The sequence below is a fragment of the Calliphora vicina genome, chromosome 3 (genome assembly GCF_958450345.1).
Source record: "Calliphora vicina chromosome 3, idCalVici1.1, whole genome shotgun sequence".
NCBI classification, from domain to species: domain Eukaryota; kingdom Metazoa; phylum Arthropoda; class Insecta; order Diptera; family Calliphoridae; genus Calliphora; species Calliphora vicina.
The window spans coordinates 122,812,616-122,838,465 of record NC_088782.1 but is presented as its reverse complement, the minus strand read 5'-3'; the positions used below and the strand labels follow the sequence as shown (position 1 = coordinate 122,838,465).

At 27.0% G+C, this 25,850-nt stretch overlaps 3 protein-coding genes across 5 annotated transcripts in view; 1 reads left to right on the top strand and 2 right to left on the bottom strand.

Moving 5' to 3' along the window:
* Positions 1 to 15,866, top strand: part of GlcAT-P (Glucuronyltransferase P) — an 89,099-nt gene extending 73,233 nt beyond the window's left edge. The window contains exons 2-8 of one of the 3 annotated variants that reach the window (XM_065505484.1): positions 1,576 to 1,667; positions 1,774 to 2,417; positions 7,625 to 8,305; positions 13,900 to 14,086; positions 14,145 to 14,299; positions 14,364 to 14,654; positions 15,332 to 15,866. In XM_065505484.1, the coding sequence (XP_065361556.1) occupies positions 2,295 to 2,417; positions 7,625 to 8,305; positions 13,900 to 14,086; positions 14,145 to 14,299; positions 14,364 to 14,654; positions 15,332 to 15,445 (1,551 nt within the window). In that variant the 5' untranslated portion in view covers positions 1,576 to 1,667; positions 1,774 to 2,294 and the 3' untranslated portion in view covers positions 15,446 to 15,866. Of the gene's footprint in view, positions 1 to 1,575; positions 1,668 to 1,773; positions 2,418 to 7,621; positions 8,306 to 13,899; positions 14,087 to 14,144; positions 14,300 to 14,363; positions 14,655 to 15,331 lie in introns of all 3 variants that reach the window. The other 2 variants (XM_065505483.1, XM_065505485.1) reach the window with 2 other exon arrangements.
* Positions 15,867 to 18,770: 2,904 nt separating this feature from the next.
* On the bottom strand, positions 18,771 to 21,011 carry LOC135955731 (inactive ubiquitin carboxyl-terminal hydrolase MINDY-4B). The gene is made up of 7 exons (XM_065506088.1): positions 20,955 to 21,011; positions 20,683 to 20,897; positions 20,449 to 20,620; positions 20,317 to 20,382; positions 20,048 to 20,118; positions 19,349 to 19,502; positions 18,771 to 19,283 (listed from the first exon to the last, which is right to left on the bottom strand). The coding sequence occupies exons 1-7, from the start codon at positions 21,009 to 21,011 to the stop codon at positions 18,771 to 18,773; spliced, it is 1,248 nt and encodes a 415-aa protein (XP_065362160.1).
* Positions 21,012 to 22,118: 1,107 nt separating this feature from the next.
* Positions 22,119 to 24,329, bottom strand: Alg10 (alpha-1,2-glucosyltransferase Alg10). The gene is made up of 5 exons (XM_065503477.1): positions 24,131 to 24,329; positions 23,743 to 24,067; positions 23,541 to 23,683; positions 22,880 to 23,056; positions 22,119 to 22,815 (listed from the first exon to the last, which is right to left on the bottom strand). Exons 1-5 carry the CDS (start codon positions 24,284 to 24,286, stop codon positions 22,264 to 22,266), a joined length of 1,353 nt encoding a protein of 450 aa, XP_065359549.1. The 5' UTR covers positions 24,287 to 24,329; the 3' UTR covers positions 22,119 to 22,263.
* Positions 24,330 to 25,850: the final 1,521 nt, after the last annotated feature.

The following is a 25,850-nucleotide window of genomic DNA, read 5'->3' as shown; positions in this document are numbered from 1 at the left end:
CCATTTTCTTGATTTTAAATAGCAACGGAGCCGGTAGAATTCCCGATACATTGAAGTGTCTTATATACCCTTCACCAAATTATACTTTAAAATACAAATTATAAATATTTTTAGGTAAACCAAATTTAGAATTAAAAAAAAAAAATTTCAAAATTTTTTTTAAATTGAATTGAGACAGTTTGAATCCCCCAATTGTTTTTATAATTTTTCTAAAATACTACTTTTTTTTCAATAAAAGTACTTTTTAAAAATACTACTTTTTCAAAACTGCTAAATAATACATTTTTAAAAAAGTTTTTTTTTCAATTACAGTTCAAATATATTTTTATATAAATAAAAAAATACCAAAATTAAAAATAATACTATTTCCCAAAAAAATACTAATTTTTCAAAACTCAACTTTTTTTAAAAATATTTTTTTTTTAATACAAACTTTTTCAAAAATATTACTTTTTTTAAAAATACTACTTTTTTCAAAAATACTACTTTTTTCAAAAATACTACTTTTTTAAAAAAATTATTTCTATTTTTTTTTAAATACTTCTTTTTTAAAAAATACTACTTATTAAGAAATACTACTTTTTTAAGAAATACTACTTTTTTGAAAAATACTACTTTTTTAAAAAAATTATTTCTATTTTTTTTAAAATACTTCTTTTTTAAAAAATACTACTGTTTTAAGAAATACTACTTTTTTAAAAAAATTATTTCTATTTTTTTTAAATACTTCTTTTTAAAAAAAATACTACTTTTCTTAAAAAATACTACTTTAAAAGTAGTATTTTTTAAAAAAAAGTAGTATTTAAAAAAAAAATACTACTTTTTTTAAAAAAATACTACTTTTTTAAAAAAAAATATTTTCTATAAATTGAAAACATGAAAAATATATTTTAAAAAATAAGGTAAAATTACGATTCATATCTTTTTATTGGCAACATAAAAAACCCCCCTGTGAATGTCTACCCAAGTTTTTTGTTTAGCGAAGAAATTATTTTACAATATTGTTATAAAGGTTTGCGGCAAACTATATTTTACCATTTGCTTAATTAAAATTGCAGTGTATGAAATTATTTAACTTAATTAACACAAGAAGTTAACATTAATTGATAAAACTGAAAATGTATATAATAATGAGACGCAAGTGATGCTTATCAGAAATTGTTTACACAATTTTTAATTGATTTCTAGCGATATGAAATGAAACAACTCAAATATGTTTCTTTTTATCTCCAAGTAGTTGTTCTTGTTAGCTACCGTTGAACTGAATTTATTGAAAAAAATTAAATAAATTGAATCAGACATTCAAAATAATCAAATAAATATGTATTTTCGACAAATATTCATAATAAACCTTAGTTTTTTGCTACACCACCTTAACGTATACTTTATTTTATGTGAATTAATAATAATCATACGCCCTAGTATTTAATCCTTAACCAAATTTAGCTACAACCCCCTAACGTATACTTTATTTTTTGGTGAATTAATAATAATCATACGCCTTAGTATTTAATCCTTAACAAAATCTTTAAAATTCTTTGAATTAATTGAAATTTTCTCAATATTTCTTTACAGAAATGTTACTACCAAACACAGCAATAGAACGTATACTTTATATAGATGTGCCCAACTTAAGACATCTATTGAAATACTCTAAAAGACACAAGGTAACTAGAAAACAGCTCATTATTTATTATTACTTAACAAGAAAATTTCGCAACTAATTGTTACAAAAAATGTTTGAAAATTTACTACAAATTTATATTTTTACAGCTTTTTAAAAACAAATATTGTAATTAACAACTAATAGAAACTTTACATAAAGAAGCAGCAGGAGAAATTAAAACTTGAACACAAATTTTTTTTTTTGTAAAAAACAATCATTAGCAACTTGGCAAGAAAGTAAAACAAACAAAATCCGCTTTATTTTTCCCACTAAACTGAAAGCAAAGAGAGAGAAAACACTAAAACTAATTACTACAAAATACTTAATTGAAGATACAACAACAAGGAAAACGCTTGAAACCCCAAAAAAGAAAGAACAACTTTATAAACTAAACTCTAAACTACAGCTTCAACCAGACACTACTCTACAATCCCTGGTCAACCATTAACTACAACACCACTGAAAAACACAGCAGCCACATTCCTATCCATTTTACTACCCATCATTACTTTACATTTTTACCCCAAAACTGTTCTGGAAACCCAACTCCAACCACTAGCTCTCACCAAACGGAAACAACATTTAAAAAGCCAACAACAAAAAAACACAGCAAACAACATCAACAAACATGGCGTTAGGAAAATCCATTAAAATGTACCTGACTATATTCGTAGCCACCACATGCATGTACATGGTACTGTATCAGTATCACATATCACGGCAACCAATGCCACAACCCGAAATCATAAAGGTATGTCTTTCCTTTTACTTATTCTCCTCTACTATTTAAACAAAAAATTCTTTAACCATATTTTAAAAAAGAAACATTTTTTTCAAGTAAAATTTTATCAAAAAAAACTCTTTTCACTCTACCACACACACGGAATGTTTTAAAATAAATTCACTAGCAACACAAAGTTTTATTGCACCGTCTCTGGATGCCATAATATTTGGAAACAAATTTTACGAATTATTTCTTACTTATTATGCTAAACAAAAGCATGTTGAGAAAGGATTAGCACAAAAACATGAACTGAAATATTAGAACATTGAGAAGGAAAAGCAAAAAAAGTAATTAAATAAAGTAGAGCAAAAATAACTGTTTTAAAACAATGGTTTCATATAGAAAACTGTCTTGACCAGACAGATTTCTGTCTTATAGAAAATTTGTCTTGAAAAGACGACTGTTTTCTTATAGAAAATTGTCTTTGTAAGACAGTTTTCTTATAGAAAATTGTCTTTGTAAGACAGTTTTCTTATAGAAAATTGTCTTTGTAAGACAGTTTTCTTATAGAAAATTGTCTTTGTAAGACATTTTTCTTATAGAAAATTGTCTTTGTAAGACAGTTTTCTTATAGAAAATTGTCTTTGTAAGACAGTTTTCTTATAGAAAATTGTCTTTGTAAGACAGTTTTCTTATAGAAAATTGTCTTTGTAAGACAGTTTTCTTATAGAAAATTGTCTTTGTAAGACAGTTTTCTTATAGAAAATTGTCTTTGTAAGACAGTTTTCTTATAGAAAATTGTCTTTGTAAGACAGTTTTCTTATAGAAAATTGTCTTTGTAAGACAGTTTTCTTATAGAAAATTGTCTTTGTAAGACAGTTTTCTTATAGAAAATTGTCTTTGTAAGACAGTTTTCTTATAGAAAATTGTCTTTGTAAGACAGTTTTCTTATAGAAAATTATATAGAAAATTGTCTTTAAAACATTTCAAACATTTATTTTCCTAGAAATTTAATATTTTTTTTTCAAGGTAGTAAAAACACCTGAGGCTCTTTAAAATGCTTTTAAATTTAAAACTTTTATTTATGTGTGTGTTCACATTTTTCGTCTACAGCCATCATTTCTCAACATGTTTTTCTTCCTTGAAGGCGAATTTTCGCCTACAATTTTCTTTTTACAAGACAGCAATTTTCTTTTCAAGTAATACTCTTTCTTCCAAACACACTCACACACATTTTAACCTTTTTATTATAGTAATTTTTTTTTTTGTAAAAGCACAATGTAGTTTGCAAATACACAAATGAGATGAAGTGAAAAATGAAAGAAAATGAGTATAAATAAATAAAGAATGAATGACTGACTGAAGAAAAGAAGAAAAAACTAAAAGTATTAAATTATATTTTATGGCATCATTATATTTAAATTACGTATTCAATAAAATTGTATATACAGACTTATACAGAAGCCATCACTACAGCCGCAATATTTATTTATTTAAATATTTACACTCTCCCATCTACATATTCACTTGACTATAGTTGTTACCCCATCGTACTCATTATTTCACTCACTACTCACCTATTGTTAGTTCGTTAGTTTTGTATGTTATTTATAGTATTTCACAACAGATTCCTATTCGAATATAGTATATTTGAGTATTGAATTGAGTCCAGGGTTTTATTATAGTGTAGGTATTTAACTAAGTATTAGTTAAAGTAAAAATAAGTACTATTTGCTATAACAAATGTAACTACATACTATTTTATACACACTTTCTATAGATATTTAGATACAATCCTAAGCTAGAGAGTGGTTAAATAGGTATGTGTAAATAAAGATAAATTTCTGATTAAGTTCGAAATTTAAAATTTTCCAAAAAAAAGTTAAAATTTTAAACTTGTTTTTTAGTCCCAAGTTGCCAATATTAAATATTATTTTATTTTAAAAATTTTCGAAAAAAAATTTACTTTCGAACATTAAAAATATTTTAATAAGCAACTTCGAAAACCTAAAACTTCATAGACATATGCCTAAATTCATTTAAAAACCATTTTTTTATTATTTACAATTAAAATCTAGTGATTCTAGCTTAAAAAAAATGTTTCGAAATTAAGTTCGAATTTTCGAACATACAATAAAATCATATAATATTCAATTAGTAAGCAAAATAACTAATAATTAACTAATTTTCTCTAATTTCACTTGAAAAAATCTAATTTCGAAAATGAAAATCCAACGAAAGTAAAAAAATCTTAAAAAGTTGAGCAAATTTTACAAAATAATTTTAAGAATTTTCAAAAACTTTAGAAAACCTAAAACTTCATAGACAATATGCCTAAATTCATTTAAAAACTATTTTTTTATTATTTACAATTAAAATCTAGTGATTCTAGCTTAAAAAAAAATTTTCGAAATTAAGTTCGAATTTTCGAACATACAAAAAATCATATATTCTTCAATCACTAAGCGAAATAACTAATAATTAACTAATTTAATTTTATTTCACTGGCAAAAATCTAATTTCGAATATGAAAATCCAACTTCGATAGTAAAAAAAATCTTAAAAAGTTGATCAAATTTATTTACAAAATAATTTTAAGAATTTTCAAAAACTTTAGAAAACCTAAAACTTCATGGAAAATATGCCTAAATTAATTAAAAACTATTTTTTTTATTATTTACAATTAAAATCGAATGTTTCTAGCTTAAAAAAATTTTACGAAATTAAGTTCGAATTTTCGAACATACTAAAAAATCATATAATTTTCAATCAGTAAGCTAAATAACTAATAATCAACTAAGTTTTGACATGTTTTACTTCACAAAATCTAATTTCGAATATCAAAATTTAACTATGATTTAAGTATGAAAAATGTCTTAAAATGTAAAAAAAATTGTTTAGAAAATTATTGTTGTAATAGAACATTATTTAAACCAATTTTTTAAAATTTAGCTTTAATAAAAATTTTCGAAATTAAGTTCGAATTTTCGAACATACTAAAAAATCATATAATTTTCAATCAGTAAGCTAAATAACTAATAATTAACTAATTTTCACATATTTTACTTGATAAAATCAAATTTCGAATATCAAAATTTAACTTCGAAAGTAAGAAAAATGTCTTAAAATGTTAAACAAATTTAAAACAAAATTATTTTTGTATAATAAAACATTATTTGAACAAATTTTTTACATTTCTATAAAAATAATTTGAAATTAAGTTCTTTCGAAATAAAGTTCGAATTTTCGAACATATTAAAAAATCATATAATTTTCAATCAGTAAGCTAAATAACTAATAATCAACTAAGTTTCACATGTTTTACTTCACAAAATCTAATTTCGAATATCAAAATTTAACTTCAAAAGTAAGAAAAATGTCTTAAAATGTAAAAAATTTTTTTTAGAAAATTATTGTTGTTCAATAAAAAATTTCGAAATTAAGTTAGAATTTTTTTTTTCGAAATTAAGTTCGAATTTTCGAACATACTAACTAATAATTAATTAATTTTTACATGTTTTACTTCACAAAATCTAATTTCGAATATCAAAATTTAACTTCGAAAGTAGAAAAATGTTACTAATTTTTAAAAAAAATCATTTTTGTATTATTAAACAATATTTTATCCAATTTTTTACATTTTTAGCTTCATTTTAAAAATTTCGAAATTAAGTTCAATTTTTCGAATTTTCGAACATACAATAAAATCATATAATTTTCATTCAGTAAGCAAAATAACTAATAATTAACTAATTTTCTCATATTTTACTTGACAAAATCTAATTTCGAATATCAAAATTTAACTTCGAAAGTAAAAATTATGTCTGAAAATGTTTCCAAAACTGTTGTTGTATAATAAAACATTATTTAAACTAATTTATTACATTTTTAGCTTCCATAAAAAATTTCGAAATTTAGTTCGAAAATTTTTTTTTTTTCCCAAATTAAATTCGAATTTTCGAACATAATTTCAAAATTTTTAAATTTTAATAATTAACCACAATAACCAATAAAAATTTGATTTTATTTAAATTTTCCAAAAAAAAATTTAAATTCGAACCTTCAAATATTTAAAACTAAGAATTTCGAACCACTTTGAAAGAGAAATACTGCTACAGAAATCACGTTTGATGGATTGAAAGCCTATTTTTTATATTTCACAACAAAAAATTGATTTTCGAAATTAATTTCAAATTTTCGAACATGAAAATTTTTGAAAAAGAAAATTATTTCTTTGAAATTTACAATTTCAAACATGAATATTTAATAATGAAAATGTTTGAAATTAATTTCGAATTTTCGAACATGCATTAGGTCATTCAAAACAAATATTAAAAGTGAAGTTTTCAACAATTTCAATTATAATTTAGATTTTTAAAGTTTTAGAAATTTATAATTTCGAATTTTTTTCAAAATTATGAAAATTAACCATTTTTATTAGATTTTTCCTTGAAATTTTGCAATTTTAAACATGAAAATTTCATTAAAAAATTTTCGAAATTATGTTCGAATTTTCGAACATGTTTTTAAATTTAATAATTTTTAATGATTATTCATATGAACCAATAAAAATTTAATTTTCATAGATTTTTCTTGCAAATTTATAATTTCGAACTTTCAAATCTCAAAAATTATTAACTTCGAATTTCAAAAAATGTTTAATGTGACAAAAATTTTAATAAAATCTCTTTATATTTATTTTAAATTAAGAACCGGATTTTCGAAATTATATTCGAATTTTCGAACTAGAACTCAAAATTTATATTTTTAAATAATTATTAAGAATAATCATTTAAATTAAGGTTTTCAGGAAAATTTACAATTTCGAACTTTCAAATCTGAAAATTTATAAAATTCAAATGTCAGAAATCTAGGACAAAATCATGTCTTTCATGTTTTATTTATTTTTAAATTAATTTCGAATTTTCGAACATCTATTTTCTTTTGATATTTATTAAATCACACACAATTTCACTCACCACCTTTTGTCACACCCTTTAACTACACTTCTTCCACACATATTTTTGTTTCCTTATTTTTTTTATCAAACATTGAGTGATACTGATGGTATTGTATTGTAATTGTTCAAATATATCTTCTTATTTTTTTTTTTGCAAATTTGTTTCTCTCCTTCTTTTCTCTTTCTCTCAAATAAAAATAAATTTAAATAAAAAAAAAACAAAATCGGAAATATAAAAAATGAATAAATTATCTGAAAATTTGATAAATAGCAGCATAAAGATAAATCTATTGATAAAGAGAGCCCTAATGGAATTGGTGGTAGTTATACTTCTTACTCCTTATCCTCCAACAACATCTCCACATCAGCATCATCATCATCAACGTCATTGAATTTGACATCTGTAAATGCTGTAAAATTACCAGCTTCCAATAAAACTGCAACATCATCCTCATCTCTGACAGCATTATCATTATTATCTCTGCCCAGTCATACAACAAAACTATTTAAGAAAATGAATTTATTTTTATGGTCACCCATGTCCTTATTATCTTCATCATCATCTTCGACTTCATCCAAACGAGCCATATCAAAAAAAGCCTCTTTAGCATTGCTACAACAACCTAAACAAACTATATCAACGAAACACTCATCATCATCACCACCATCATCATCATCATCATCTAGCTCATCCAGATTAATGGATTTAAATAACACTTTAATAACCTCATCTACATCGTCCTCTACTGCTACTACTTCAACAACCACAACAACCAAAACTTCAATCCCATCCTCTACAGTGGCCGCCTCATCGACCCGGTTAACAACAGTTAAAGTCTCCACAGAATTATCACAGAAAACTAAACAGTTCCACATGATTAACAGTGATAAACTTTCATCACAACATCAACAACAAGATCAAGAACAAGAACAACAACAACATCAAACATACAAGGCAAATTTATTTTTAATAATTAACAAAGATATTTTCTTTTTTAAAACACAAACATATTTCGTAAATATTTCAATATTCATCACTAACTAAAAACACAATAACTTTCACAATTTAAGACTAAGATCGTGATCACTTTATCACTAGAACTCAGCTGATCAATTTCATAAAAAAACATTCAAGAAAACTGTCTTGACGAGACAGATTTCCTATAGAAAACTGTCTTGACGAGACAGATTTCCTATAGAAAACTGTCTTGACAAGACAGATTTCCTATAGAAAACTGTCTTGACCAGACAGATTTCCTATAGAAAACTGTCTTGACAAGACAGATTTCCTATAGAAAACTGTCTTGACAAGATAGATTTCCTATAGAAAACTGTCTTGACAAGATAGATTTCCTATAGAAAACTGTCTTGACCAGACAGATTTCCTATAGAAAACTGTCTTGACCAGACAGATTTCCTATAGAAAACTGTCTTGACCAGACAGATTTCCTATAGAAAACTGTCTTGACGCAACAGATTTCCTATAGAAAACTGTCTTGACGCAACAGATTTCCTATAGAAAACTGTCTTGACGCAACAGATTTCCTATAGAAAACTGTCTTGACAAGACAGATTTCCTATAGAAAACTGTCTTGACAAGACAGATTTCCTATAGATTTTTGTCTAACAGAAAATTGTTTTTGAAAGACAGATTTCTGTCTTGTAGAAAACTGTCTTTGAAAGACAGATTTCTGTATTTGAAAGACAGATTTCTGTATTTGAAAGACAGATTTCTGTATTTGAAAGACAGATTTCTGTCTTATAGAAAACTGTGTAGGAAAGACAGATTTCTGTCTTGTAGAAAACTGATTTTGAAAGACAGATTTCTGTCTTTTAATAAACTGTCTTTGAAAGACAGATTTTTGTCTAACAGAAAATTGTTTTTGAAAGACAGATTTCTGTCTAACAGAAGATTGTTTTTGAAAGACAGATTTCTGTCTTGTAGAAAACTGTCTTTGAAAGATTTCTGTCTTGTAGAAAACTGTCTTTGAAAGATTTCTGTCTTATAGAAAACTGTGTAGGAAAGACAGATTTCTGTCTTGTAGAAAACTGTCTTTGAAAGACAGATTTATGTCTATGAAAGACAGATTTCTGCCTATGAAAGACAGATTTCTGTCTATGAAAGACAGATCTCTGTCTTATAGAAAACTGTGTAGGAAAGACAGATTTATGTCTTGTAGAAAACTGAGTTTGAAAGACAGATTTCTGTCTATGAAAGACAGATTTCTGTCTATGAAAGACAGATTTCTGTCTATGAAAGACAGATCTCTGTCTTATAGAAAACTGTGTAGGAAAGACAGATTTCTGTCTTGTAGAAAACTGAGTTTGAAAGACAGATTTCTGTCTTTTAATAAACTGTCTTTGAAAGACAGACTTCTGTCCTATAGAAAACTTTCTTTGAAAGTCAGATTTCTGTCTTACAGAAAAATGTCTTTGAAAGACAGATTTTTGTCTAACAGAAAATTGTTTTTGAAAGACAGATTTCTGTCTTGTAGAAAACTGTCTTTGAAAGACAGATTTCTGTATTTGAAAGACAGATTTCTGTATTTGAAAGACAGATTTCTGTATTTGAAAGACAGATTTCTGTCTTATAGAAAACTGTGTAGGAAAGACAGATTTCTGTCTTGTAGAAAACTGATTTTGAAAGACAGATTTCTGTCTTATAGAAAACTGTCTTTGAAAGACAGATTTCTGTCTTGTCTTTCTATTAGAAATCTGTCTTGTCAAGACAGTTTCCTTTGTCAAGACAGAAATATGTCTTTGTCAAGACAGCTTTCTATAGGAAATCTGTGTTTTCAAGACTGTTTCTCTCACAATCTCTCTCCAATTGCCTAACCTTAATTCTAAAACAAATTTAAATTCGTCCTTGTATTAATTTTATGATTTAAAGTACCATTACCAACCACATAATAATACTATCGTTACGTACATTATATATCCCCATTAAAAATTCATGTTCTATTATCACACTTTTAAATAAATCAAAATAAATAACAAAAATAAGTAGAATAAATATGTTGAACATACGACGACTGCACGTATCATATCATGCATGCATCTGTTACACTTTTATTTCAATTAAATTTGCTGGAAAAAACAACTAAAAAAAAAAAGAAAAGGCATGACAAAAAAGTAGCTGGGTGCACTTTGTATGTTGCATGCATTTAATTTGAAAATTGCGTACTCAATCGTTTCCAAAGCCACTCACCAACCAGCTCGCCACCACTTTGTTTAAATATCATTTTCATCATTGAATTTTTTTTTTATGAATTCTGAAGCACCTACATGATCTATGATCTACTTTTTGGTTGGTTGTATTCAGTTATAAATACCTTTTAGTAATTTCAACTATTATTCAACTAAATATGGGTTGAATACATACAATACGTATTGTATTTAACTTTTTTTTTCCTTTCTATCTTTTTTGTTATTTAATTTATAAATCTATTTTTTCGTTTATTTTTTTGCATGTATGAAAAACTGTATCTATAGATTACACGTTTTTTTCTATTTGTGGGGTGATTATATCGGGATTTTAGGTTCTTTGTTAGAGCTTTTACATAAATAGTTTTTGTGGAGTATTTAATGAAAAAAAAACAAGGTTTATGACTTATGTTTTGTTATCGATGCAAACAATCATGTTTGACATGAATATTAATTTTGTGTTAATCTAGTATTATCAACAGTTCTGAAGTACCTTTTTGGAGATAAAAGTTTTAGTAAAAAAAGACTAGACAATTTAGGAAATTTAGCAGAAAACTGCCTTTGAAAGACAGATTTCTGTCTTGTAAAAAACTGCCTTTGAAAGACTGATATCTTTCGTATAGAAAACTGTCTTCGAAAGACAGATTTCTGTCTTATGGACAGATTTCTGTCTAATAGACAGATTTCTGTCTTATAGACAGATTTCTGTCTAATAGACAGATTTCTGTCTTATGGACAGATTTCTGTCTTATGGACAGATTTCTGTTTTACAGACAGATTTCTGTCTTATAGACAAATTTCTGTCTTATAGAAAACTGTCTTTAAAAGACAGATATCTTTCTTATAAAAAACAGAACAGATTTCTGTCTTGTAGAAAACAGTCTTTGAAAGACAGATTTGTGTCTTATAGAAAACTGTCTTTAAAAGACAGATATCTTTCTTATAGAAAACTGAACAGATTTGTCTTTGAAAGACAGATTTCTGTCTTATATAAAGACAGATTTCTGTCTTATATAAAGACAGATTTCTGTCTTATATAAAGACAGATTTCTGTCTTATAGAAAACTGTCTTTAAAAGACATCTTTCTTATGGAAAACAGAACAGATTTCTGTCTTGTAGAAAACAGTCTTTGAAAGACAGATTTCTGTCTTATAGACAGATTTCTGTCTAATAGACAGACTTCTGTCTCATAGAAAACTGTATTTGAAAGGCAGATTTCTGTCTTGTAGAAAACTGTCTTTAAAAGACATCTTTCTTATGGAAAACAGAACAGATTTCTGTCTTGTAGAAAACAGTCTTTGAAAGACAGATTTCTGTCTTATAGACAGATTTCTGTCTAATAGACAGACTTCTGTCTTATAGAAAACTGTATTTGAAAGGCAGATTTCTGTCTTGTAGAAAACTGTATTTGAAAGACAGATTTCTGTCTTATAGAAAGACAGATTTCTGTCTTATAGAAAGACAGATTTCTGTCTTATTGAAAACTTTCTTTAAAAGACATCTTTCTTATGGAAAACAGAACAGATTTCTGTCTTGTAGAAAACAGTCTTTGAAAGACAGATTTCTGTCTTATAGAAAACAGAACAGATTTCTGTCTTGTAGAAAACAGAACAGATTTCTGTCTTGTAGAAAACAGTCTTTGAAAGACAGATTTCTGTCTTATAGAAAGACAGATTTCTGTCTTATAGACAGACTTCTGTCTTATAGAAAACTGTATTTGAAAGGCAGATTTCTGTCTTGTAGAAAACAGTCTTTGAAAGACAGATTTCTATCTTATAGAAAACTGTCTTTAAAAGACATCTTTCTTATAGAAAACTGAACAGATTTCTGTCTTGTAGAAAGACAGATTTCTGTCTTATAGAAAGACAGATTTCTGTCTTATAGAAAACTGTCTTTAAAAGACATCTTTCTTATAGAAAACTGAACAGATTTCTGTCTTGTAGAAAGACAGATTTCTGTCATATAGAAAGACAGATTTCTGTCTTATAGAAAACTGTCTTTAAAAGACATCTTTCTTATAGAAAACAGAACAGATTTCTGTCTTGTAGAAAACAGTCTTTGAAAGACAGATTTCTGTCTTATAGAAATACAGATTTCTGTATTATAGAAAGACAGATTTCTGTCTTATAGAAAACTGTCTTTAAAAGACATCTTTCTTATAGAAAACAGAACAGATTTCTGTCTTGTAGAAAACAGTCTTTGAAAGGCAGATTTCTGTCTTATAGACAGATTTCTGTCTTATAGAAAACTGTCTTTAAAAGACATCTTTCTTATAGAAAACTGAACAGATTTCTGTCTTGTAGAAAGACAGATTTCTGTCATATAGAAAGACAGATTTCTGTCTTATAGAAAACTGTCTTTAAAAGACATCTTTCTTATAGAAAACAGAACAGATTTCTGTCTTGTAGAAAACAGTCTTTGAAAGACAGATTTCTGTCTTATAGAAATACAGATTTCTGTATTATAGAAAGACAGATTTCTGTCTTATAGAAAACTGTCTTTAAAAGACATCTTTCTTATAGAAAACAGAACAGATTTCTGTCTTGTAGAAAACAGTCTTTGAAAGGCAGATTTCTGTCTTATAGACAGATTTCTGTCTTATAGAAAACTGTCTTTAAAAGACATCTTTCTTATAGAAAACTGAACAGATTTCTGTCTTGTAGAAAACAGTCTTTGAAAAACAGATTTCTGTCTTATAGAAAGACAGATTTCTGTCTTATAGAAAACTGTCTTTAAACAGACAGATTTCTGGCTTATAGACAGATTTCTGGCTTATAGACAGACTTCTGTCTTATAGAAAACTATATTTGAAAGGCAGATTTCTGTCTTATCGAAAACTGTCTTTGAAAGACAGATTTCTGTCTTATAGAAATACAGATTTCTGTCATATAGACAGATTTCTGTCTTATAGACAGATTCCGGTCTTATAGAAAACTGTCTTTGAAAGATATATTTCTGTCTTTGAACTATCTCGAAAAGATAAAAAAATAAACTGTAGAAGGGCTTGAGGAAACTTAATAAAAGGTCCTTATGCTTTTAAGGTATATTTTGTTTTTGAAATGGCCATATTTTTAGATTTATTTTCATTTAATTTTATTAGCATTTTTAGTATTTTACACTTCGTGGCGCAGTGATTGCATGTTTTTAATTATTTGAATTAATTCCTGGCACGTAGTAGATACTGCTTTCATTACAACTTGAATTTTTATTACTTTCTTTTTTATACCATAACGTGTGTTTTGTTTTGTTTTTTTTGTTTATAACTTTATAACTGGTGCTAAATATTCAAATTGAATTTTAATAACAGTTTTCCTTTAATAATAATTTGTATTTGTAATTTATAGCCTCCATTGTATATAATCACACCTACTTATCGCCGTCCAGAACAATTGGCCGAACTCACCCGTTTGGGTTATACGCTGAAACATGTCGTCAATCTGCTGTGGCTGGTCATAGAAGATGCCAACAAGACCTCGGATAATGTTATACAAATATTAAATAGAATTGGAGTGCCTTATGAGTATTTTTTGGGTAAGTTAATAATAAATAAATAAAGCGATTCAATAATAAATTCATTCAATTGTTTTAGCTCCCATGCCCGATGAATATAAAAAAGCCAAGGCCAAGCCTCGAGGTGTTTCCAATCGTAATCGTGGCCTCAAATGGCTGAGAGAAAATGCCACCGAGGGTGTTTTCTATTTTGCCGATGATGACAACACCTATGATTTAAATATATTCGAGCAGGTGGGTTTTGTTTTTAAACTAAAAAAAAGGAAATTTATTATTAATTTCGTTTCCTTTATTTCAGATGCGCTATACAAAAAAGGTTTCAATGTGGCCGGTGGGTTTGGTAACCAAATTTGGCGTTAGCAGTCCTATAGTTAAGGCAGGCAAACTGACGGGTTTCTATGATGGCTGGATTGGTGGCCGTAAATATCCCGTCGATATGGCTGGCTTTGCGGTCAGTGTAAAGTTTCTGCATGATCGTCCCAATGCCAAGATGCCATTTAAGACAGGCTATGAGGAGGATGGTTTCCTTAAGAGTTTAGCTCCATTAAATAATACTGAGATAGAATTATTGGCCAATAATTGTACAGAGGTAAGAGAAAGCAAATATTCAAGACAAATTTTCTATAAGAAAATGTGTCTTTTCAAGACAAAATTTTCTATAAGAAAATGTGTCTTTTCAAGACAAAATTTTCTATAAGAAAATGTGTCTTTTCAAGACAAAATTTTCTATAAGAAAATGTGTCTTTTCAAGACAAAATTTTCTATAAGAAAATGTGTCTTTTCAAGACAAAATTTTCTATAAGAAAATGTGTCTTTTCAAGACAAAATTTTCTATAAGAAAATGTGTCTTTTCAAGACAAAATTTTCTATAAGAAAATGTGTCTTTTCAAGACAAAATTTTCTATAAGAAAATGTGTCTTTTCAAGACAAAATTTTCTATAAGAAAATGTGTCTTTTCAAGACAAAATTTTCTATAAGAAAATGTGTCTTTTCAAGACAAAATTTTCTATAAGAAAATGTGTCTTTTCAAGACAAAATTTTCTATAAGAAAATGTGTCTTTTCAAGACAAAATTTTCTATAAGAAAATGTGTCTTTTCAAGACAAAATTTTCTATAAGAAAATGTGTCTTTTCAAGACAAATTTTCTTATCCAGACAGTTTTCTATAAGAAATCTGTCTTTTCCACAAAGTTTTCTAACGGAAACCTTTTTCAAGATAGTGTTTTGTTTAATTAGCTTTTTGATAAGAGTTTTTCATATTTTTCAGATTTTAACTTGGCACACCCAAACCAAAAAGAATAATCCAGCGGAATTAGTGAATGCGACCAAATACGGTGATACAAATTTAATACATTTAGATAAAATGCTAATACGACATTAACTCTAAGTTGAAAGTATTTATTTAAATAATCTAGAAAAACTGAAACCAAAACCAAGAGTAAAATATTTAATAGACTTAACAAAGACACTAGTAAATAAGTAAATAAGAATATGAATTACAAATTTCCCCTAAAACAATTTACTAAATTACATACCAACCAAAAACCAAAGAAACTCTAAAATAAAACCAAAAATAGAAATAACTTTCTAACACAAATTTTGTTCCCAAAAAAAACCAGGTATAATAAAAAAAAGAAATAGTGAAACCAAATAATGAAATAAATGAATGATGAAATATTTAAGCACAAAGTGTAAGCTTTATTAATATAACATATTAAACGAATATTAAATATTGTATATACTCGTATTAAATATATTATTACCATATGATTAACAGAAACCCATTTTGTAAATATTATCTATAAAAACTAAAAATTAAAATACGTATTTAGCTAGCAGACATATGAAGGATACAATCATTTTTTAAAAAAAAAACCAAACGACATAAATAAATACAAACATACCAAATAAATAAATCATTAATATTAATATTTATACTTTTCAAATTGTTAAATATTCAACATTCTTTATAATTTTAAAGGAATTTCAATTTATTTTATTAAAATTTTCAACAAGAAATTAAGTTAATTATGATATTTGTATTAATTAGTTTTAATATCAACAATGTTATTATTTAAATTGTAATTCTGTTTAATTATTTATTAATTATAGTTTTCCATACGAATTTTTAAGTTAGATTTATTAAATATTCCCACAATTTCCAAAATATTATTGAAAAATCTGAAATTTTTTACTTTTTGTATCTCTAAACGAAGTTAAATTGATGTTTCTAAAAGTTTTCTTAATTTTTTAATTAATTTTATTTAAAATTATTAAAATTTCATAAATTTATTTAAATCAATTTTATACAAAATGCATTTGTTAGTTTAAAAACTTTAATTGTTAAGCTTTTCTTAAGTTTATTTAGTTTTTAATATTATTTAACATATCCTAATTATTTTTAATGTACTTAAGTTAATAGTTTTGTTAAAATTAAATAAACAAGAACTTGTAGACAAACAAAATATTAAAATTTCAAAATAATTTCATCTAAATAGTTTAAATTTATGAGTTTTTGTTAAAAGGGTCATAATAATGCTAACAAATAATACCATTGCCGGCTTTAGGGCGCCATTTCAATAACAGTGGGCTTTCATAAACTAAAATTCTCTACCACTCGAAAAATAATCCTTCGAATTTCAAATCGCTTGTCATTTTCGGATTCAGCAGGTGAAAATTTTACGTATAGCGTCCACCGGCCAAATCCGGCCAGCGGTTTGGGAGATAAATGCAAAAAACATAAATTCATGGAAAATTCAATGAAATTGTTTCAAACAAAAAAAACAAAATAATACTAAAAAATAATAGTACAAAAACCATTGCCGACTTTAGGGCGCCATTTTAATAACAGTGGGCTGTTCAAAACAAAAATTCTCTACCACTCGAAAAATAATCCTTCGAATTTCAAATTGGTTGTCATTTTCGGATTCAGCAGGTGAAAATTTTACGTATAGCGTCCACCGACCAAATCCGGCCAGCGGTTTAGGAGATAAATGCAAAAAACATAAATTCAGAGAAAATTCAATGAAATTGCTTCAACAAAATAATGTTAAAAAAAATTTATAAAAACCATTGCCAACTTTAGGGCGCCATTTTAATAACAGTGGGCTGTTCAAAACAAAAATTCTCTACCAATGGAAAAATAAACCTCCGAATTTCAAATTGGTTGTCATTTTCGGATTCAGCAGGTGAAAATTTTACGTATAGCGTCCACCGGCCAAATCCGGCCAGCCGTTTGGGAGATAAATGCAAAAAACATAAATTCAGAGAAAATTCAATGAAATTGCTTCAACAAAATAATGCTAAAAAATAATAGTGTAAAAACCATTGCCGACTTTAGGGCGCCATTTTTATTAACAGTGGGCTTTCAAAAACAAAAATTCTCTACCACTCGAAAAATAAAACTCCGAATTTCAAATTGGTTGTCATTTTCGGATTCAGCAGGTGAAAATTTTACGTATAGCGTCCACCGACCAAATCCGGCCAGCGGTTTGGGAGATAAATGCAAAAAACATAAATTCATGGAAAATTCATGGCAACTGACTTTGAAAATTAATCTCACAACAAATATTACAATTTGTGTAGCAGCCTTTAGGGAGCTAGTTAATAAAAATTAGTAAACAATAGACTAAAGGAAACAAGTGTAGACTGGGATTAAAATAGTCCTGTTAGCTAAAATTGCCAGACTATTCCCATGATAAAGACTAATTGATTGTCTAGTTCAGCCACAGTTCATCATGGGATCTTTCCCCCCAGCCATTTTAGCTTGAGACCCTGAAATTAATATTTAAATTACACGTTTCAACTCAATTTTTTTTTAAAAATTACAACTTTTTATATAAAATAATGGATTTTTCTTTATTCTCTTTTGATGTATTACCTTTATTTATCATTTGTTTTATCTGCAAGCTCTTGTATTACCTGATTTTATAGTTTTTTGTAAATATTTTATACAATTGTTTTAATTTTCTCAGAGATAAAACTCATTACTATTTTATAATTATAAAAAAAGTAAATTTTTTAACTAATAAACTGATATAAAACTAAATTAACCTTTTCCTTAGTTAGTATTTCAATTATTATTCTCAAAAAAACCTACAAAAACTAAATAAAATAAATATTAAAACAACAAATTTAAATTGTAAAAATAAAACTTAACTTAATTAAAATAAAACTTTTACTATATTTTTATGATATTGAAAAATAAACCACAAACATAATAAGAAAATTAACTAATAACAGACTTTTAATTTAATAATAGATTTATTTGGGTAAAAGAACAAGTTTTTAGAACTTAATACGAAGACACAAATTAAGAATCAAACAAGTAAGAAAGCGATATTCGGTTGTGCCGAATTTTATTTCTAATGCTTTAGAAGATTTTATTGCAGTATTATAATTAAAAAAAGCTTAAGCATTAAGCACTGCCCTTGAAAACTATTAAAATATTATGATTATTTAGCTGTTTAATCCCTCTCTAAAAACACTTTTTATCTCAATATAGGACTGGCAGTTGCTCTATGACGAAAGACAAACAAGTCATAATAATTATAAATCATTTTAAAATATTTTTAAATTCAGAAAACACAAACACATTTTTTTTTTTAATAAATTGTCTGTCCAATTTTCCGATTGTTTTCAATATTAATCGACTTTTTCATTTTTCTTTTGACCTCGAGCAACTTACCATATTTATTTACAGCTTTCTACTGCTGTGTACTAAACAAATAACTCAACATGGAGGGCTGCACAAACTTAATGAGCGCCTCCTCCCATTTGGTATGCACCAGCTTTTGCAAAGGCGTATTAATTGTCGGCTCCTCCTTAACGGCTGACTCATCCTTAGCAAATGTGTCCTCTTTCAAGCGACTACCCGTCTGGCCAGTATTTTCCGCCGAAGACTGCTGACTCTCCAGCATACCAGCCGCTTGCTCGTTATAAACACGATTGTCAATAGTCATGGCTATTTCACGGCCCGAACAGCTGTAGTAATACAAATCAAATCGTGATTCGGCATGATAATTACGCAAGAGTTCAGGATTTTTATTAAACATAACACCATAGTGACCGGCGCACAAGGTAATCCAGATAGGGCAATTGGGAGTTTTGAGACGTGAGCCCGGTTGCCTAGATACAGCCGAATTTAGTTGGCCACTTTCATTCTCCCACAAAAGTAAGCCAATGGAACAGCGTTTGAGTATGCCATATTGCGGAGAGGCCTGGGAGTGCAAGAAATATTTGCTATTAATTTGTAAAGACATATAAATGTAAAGTTAGTACTTACATAACTATTTTCATCGCCCACATTTATAACACCATTGTGTATATAGGGCGTGGCCCGGCCGGTAAGTAATAGCGTTACAATCATTAGAGAACCCTCCTCATTATTGCTCATGGTTAGTGGTACAATTTTGGTAGAGTCGAGGTCACTGCGTACTCTTAAAAAGACAAGGATAAATAATTACAATGAAATTTGGTGAAAACATTTTGAAAAAAAATGTTAGTAACAAGAATTTGAAAATAATTTTTTCCTGGAAATCAAAATATTGGTGAAATTACGTTTCATTTTTTATCTAATTACCAGAATTTAATTATGAATCATCTTATATAACTTTCATCAAATTATGCTTTAAGATAAATATTGAAAACTATTTTTGGGGGAAAATTTTTTTTGGAGAAAAAAAATTTGTTGGTGGAAAATAAATGTTTGTAAAAAATTTTCACAAAAAAAAAATTATTCGAAAAAAATTTTTAAAAAAAATTTTCATTGAAAGAAATTTTGGTGGAAAATTTTTTTGTTAAAAAATTTGGAAAGTTGATTTCAATAGACAGATGTTCATAGCTATATTGACTCCGCTATCTTTAACGTTACAGAATATATAAACTTTATGGGGTCGTAAATAAAAAATGTTGAAATTTCAAGCGGATTGACAACCCACCACTCATGGAGGGGGGTATAAAAATACTGATATATAAAACTTACTTGCCCATAGTGCGAGTTAAAACGGCACTATACAAAAACAACAAAGTGCCAGGAGCATCTTCTTCGGTAAACTGAAACAACAAAACAATCGTTAAGCAAATTAGATTTTATTTTACAGACTGATGCAGGAACACGGACAAAAAATTTATTTTAAAAATTTTTATGAAAATCACTCAGTTTTCAAATATTTTTTTTAATAATTTTTACTACAAAAATATAAAAATAGTTTTCCGTTCGTGTTTCTGACTCAAAAAATAATTAATACTCACAATTTTAAAATATCTCTTAACAAAAAACTCCAATTCCTCATTGGGATTTAAATTGAAAATATAAAGCTACAATTAAATAAAAATCAATTTAAAATCCCCGAAAAATCTTACATAACTTTTAAAAAAGCCAACCTTTTCTGTTGTACCATCATGAAAATAAGTGGCACTATGTTCCACAAAGCACTCATCATCGGGTGAAGGCAAAACCATAACCACTTTCGATTTATCCGCTATGGAGCGTAATATTTCCAATAAAGCCAGTAATAAAGCTTCTCGTTGCATATCCGCAGAGGGTTGCAATGGACTTTATAAAGAAGACAAACAAGTTATGTAATAAAAATATGTTAATTGCCCAACAAATTATACTCAGCCATGGCAGCACTCCTGGAGGTTTTACGACCAAATAGCAAATGTTTCAATATAAAGCCCTGGACCACCGATAATAGACCCCGAGTAGCATTGCGTGGTGATCTTAAGCCATAGGCAAACTCTTCTTTCACCGAACCAAATGTAAAGGGAGTTTGAGTCCATTCAGCTCTCATGGGTATGGCCGAAGTGCCAAATACCAATTGTCTTAGTTCCTTAAAATAAGACACAACTTTCTAATGACATTTTCTTATCCTAACAAGAAAACTTACCACTGCCAAATCTGGAGTTATGGGTGTACCTCCAAGCTGCTTAAATTGTGCTGCCATGTTTTTAATTTAATCCTTTTTATTTTTCAAAAAAAAATAAAACGTCTGCTGTCCTTAACTGAATTTAAATGAGTAATTGCTTTCACAATTTTTACTTTACCATGTTAACTTTCTAACAAAGCATTTCCGTTTCAATTCTTCAAAATCCATAACATTCACACCCACTTTTCCTTGTTTAATTTCATTTGCATATTTTTCTATTATTTTTTTCAATATTGGGCCTATTATATTGCACTTGATTTTTGTTTTATGTATCAACCTTTATATTACATCTATACTTCTATTTAAGCTGTCACTCAAGCGTTATGATTTTTTTTTTTTTTTGTATATTTATTGCTGCAAACTAATTTTAGTGTGTTTTTAGGTTTCAAGTTTTTAAATGATTTTCAATTGTACACCAAAATAACTGAATTTTACATGCAATATATAAGTGTGATGTTTAGAGTATTGTTTGTTTGTTGGATTACTTGCAAATAGTTTAATGTGTTATTAGTTCAAGTACAGTGCAAAAAGAAAAAAAATATTTTCAAAAAAAAAAAAAATTTAAATATTAAGGAAAGTTATGAATTTAAGGATTTAATATTAGAATGTGTTTGCTTTTCTTAATTTATGTGTAATTGAGAAATGAAACATTTTTCTATGATAATAATGAGCTATGTACTTCATAGAGTTTTTTATACTCTAAACTTCATTAACTTATTTTTGTTATATCTCTATTTTAGAACAGATGTTTAATTTAATGACCATCTGTCATTCCTTTCCAATTGCAAAGTATTAAGCATACAAATTCAAGCAATTTAAATTTTGAATCAAGTTATAGAATAGTTTAACAATTAGTTGTTCATTTATAGAGGTCCCTTGGATCCATTCTATTCACGAACTAATAATATATCGTCTAGGAATAGTAGCTTTCCAAATCAAGGATGCATTTATCTTAGATAAGTAGTCTTACCTTTATACATGTTGTATATTCTTCAAGTGGCCCTTTATTTTCTTTTTATTTCATTTTACTGGGTTTTGGAAATAAAAATATTTACCAAAGATTTTGTTTTAAATCCAAACTCCACAAGTTTTCCGCTTAATACAAAATCTTCAGAACTCCAGAACTCCAGAATACTTAATAGCCAATCATACATAATTCTGAAATGACATAAATATATTTATTATTATATAATTCATATTAAGTCTTTTACAAGTTTAGTTCATGCTCATATGTATGTCTGTTACCACTATTAACGTCCTCCTCCTCTCATTACCATATAATCCTTTGTGGTTCTTTAAAATCTTTCCATTTAATTTCTTTGGTAAAGAATATATAAAATGTCAAAGCATTCAACACAACATAGAAACCCAGTTCCAACCATTGTGCTAAACGATTCTTAAGATTTGGCCTGGTATTCAAACGGAACAAAACAAAAGGTATTAAGAAATATCTAAGCTCCAACAAACGTTGAAAGCATAAAACCAAAAACACGGCCAACCAAAACATTAACTTAAACGATGAACGTAAATGCTTAAGACCTTGATGTATGGCCATTAAGGCAAACACATATATTGGACACATGGCATAACGGAACCAGGAATAACGATGATAAAAACGTTGCCATATATAGAAAATATAATGGCGATTATCGGCTAAAAGATAAGGATGTACCAAAGTATTCCATTTGACTATCAGCATAAAAATCCCAGTTAGGAAGATGAATATAAGTTTTTCTTTTAATACTAATTGCAAAGTGGCACGCAGTTGACACAATGTATTGGAGACAGCGAAAATTAGGCAGAATATGGAAAAATAAAATAGCTGTAAAAAAGAATAGATATTAAATTAAGTTTTCTTTTCATTGAAATATAAATTGTGATAATACCTGTGGTATATGTATTGAGGCTTCATGGGCTCTTTTATCCCCTAAAACTATAGAACCATTTAGGTAAACAAAACCTAAAAAGGGCAGTATTATAATCATGTAGAAACAGCCTTTCTTGAGTATATGCCAAATACATTTCAGTAAAAGTTTAAAGTTGGTTACAATTTCCAAAATGACCTTAAATTAGTATAGACAAAAAAATATATGAAAAATATAACATCTTATTGAAATTGTAAAAAAAAAATTCAAAATCTTTTAAATAAAAGCAATTTTTTGGAAAAAAAAAAAAAAATTCTAAACATTGTAAGTAAATTACGTTAAAATTTTTTGTAAAAGGACCTTAGCGTCAGGACCTTAGTTCTTGCTTTCAAAAAAGAAAAACATCCTTATTCCCATAAAAAAATGTTCAATCAGCCCTATCATGAATAAAAAATCCGCGTTAGTTTTTTCCCATTTTTCCTATTCAAACTCAGTGTTAAAAATGGGAAAAGGGAGAAAACTCCTGTGGATTTTTTATTCATGATTGGGCTGAATATATTTCAATAGAAAAGTACTGAGCATCAGTGTTTAGCATTTTTTTCTTGAAATTTTCTAAGAAATTTAACATATTTCACTTTATAATTGCAATCTATCTGTAGTTTTATACATATTTCATATTTACCTTGGGTTTATATAACTTAACATCCTGTGCCTTAATACTTTTAAATTCCGCATAATTTTTGGTGAGTACATCCAATGCTGTAGTACCAAAAGCCATGCCCAGCCAAACAACATTTGTCTGGCGCATAAGAACACTGGCGGCAGCTAAAAATTTTACAACATTTAAACAAATTCACTTCAAACTAACTTCTTTGCATACATACCATAAACAGAGGCCTGCAAATGTTGCTCCTTTTGCCAGTACATATAAAACAATAAAACAGCGGTCATAGACAAGGTATCTGTATAGTATAAATGCGAAAAGAAATATAAAGGAGGCAATGCAGCTATAGTAAATGCATCTAGGGCGGCTAAAGATGATTGTATATTATCCAAATTCTTGCGTCTGATTTTATACAATAAAACCACATTAATAGCAGCTGCTGCTAAAGATATAAGCCTCAAACCCAACACCGAACAAAAATCCAAAGGATTTAACACCAAAGAAAATAAGTAGAGTCCAGGAAAAGTGGTGATTTTAGAGTCCCACTAAATATATGTTTTAAATTCAGTAAATGTTTAATAAATTGTTCTTAATATTGTTATACTTACCACCTCAAATCTTTTATTGCAAAAATGTAGGCCCTGCCTTAAATGAAACTCCTCATCTATGACCATTTGGGTGGTGGCATAGACTCTTAAGAATAAAGGCAATGAATAGGCCAGAAATAATAATGGCAGCAATATGGGCCATATATAGGTTTGCATTTTTTTGTTTTATTATTATTTAAATCTTTTTAATTTGTTTAAACTTTTACAAAACAAAAATAACTATTCAGCCGGCTTTTTAATTTTTTTCCGGGTCGTCAGCTGTTTTATTTTTTTTTGTTTACGTGAGCTTCTTCATTTTTAAGTACAACATGCACAATAAAATGATAGCATAACAGTAGTCAGTGAAAAATGGCGGAAGTGGGAAACAGAGTTGTTATTGGTAGGTTATTAATGGAAAAGAAAACGTTATAGAGAAATTTGAATAGAATATTTAAAAAATCGATCGTTATTTATAAACAGGTTTATTATGTGTATGTTATTAATGAAAAAAACATATTAACGAAATTTAAATATAATATTTAAGAAATCACTGGTTATCTGTAAATGGCTTTGTTATTTGTAGGTTATTAATTATTGAAATTTAAATACAATATTCAAAAAATATATCGCAAATGCAAAATGTGTAAATTATATACCGATCGACAAACTTATACTCCTATATATCACTTATGGAGAAGGGTATAAAAAGAAAATTCATCAAATTATAAAAACAATAAGTAAAATAATAAAACAAAAATTCTAAATTCTATTTGAAATTAGTTTGATGGTACGAAATTTAAAATAATAGTTCACTTCATGGATTTGAACTAGATTTTTTGTATTTTCTGGTTAAGTTTATTTAAATATTAGTTGGAATTTATCAAGAGTTTTAGGAATCTTAATCGTTTTCTGTTGAATGTCATCTGTTTTTGTTAAAGATCTGACCAACATAAGTATGACTTGTTACCAGCTTAATTAAGTTCTAGAATTGAAATAAAAAAAAATCTTTCTTTCAAAAATTGCAAAAATTATTTCAAAATTTAATTTTGTAATTGAAAAAAAACTTAACTTAAACTAAGTTTAATTATGTTAAGAATTTCTTAACACTTTCTTATATTCCTATTGTTTTTTAAATAAATCTTTAACAACATTTTAAAATTTTAAAGAAAAAATATTGAATTTTATTATAAATAAACTAAGTTTAATCATATTTTAAAGATTTCTTACCTGTTTCTTTTGTTCGCAGATTTTTTTTTAAATAAATCTCTAACAACATTTTAAATTTTTAAGAAAAAAAATATTGAACTTTATTAAAAAGCATTGTATGTATTTATAAATTTTAAAAATTTTCAAAAAAACATTTAAACATTTAAACTTAATATTTTTTTTTTTTTAAAAACTATGTATATTTATATAAATGTATATATATAAAAAAAAACACAAAAGAAACTTATAAATAAAATATATAGAAAATTGTTTAAACAATACAATAGACATGTTAAATTAATTTCACTTCTTTATACATCTATAAATCATAGGAGCCGAACGATCATTTGTGGTTGTATGACGCAATTTCACCGTAGCAAATTGGGAAGCTCTGTTTTAAATACCAAAATAATACAATAAAATTAAACAAATTTCGTTAAAAAAATACTTATATACAATAAATCTTACAAATTATGTTTTTTTTTAGCAAAATACAGTATAATTTCTTTTGTGGGGGAGAAAATAAATTTAGCTT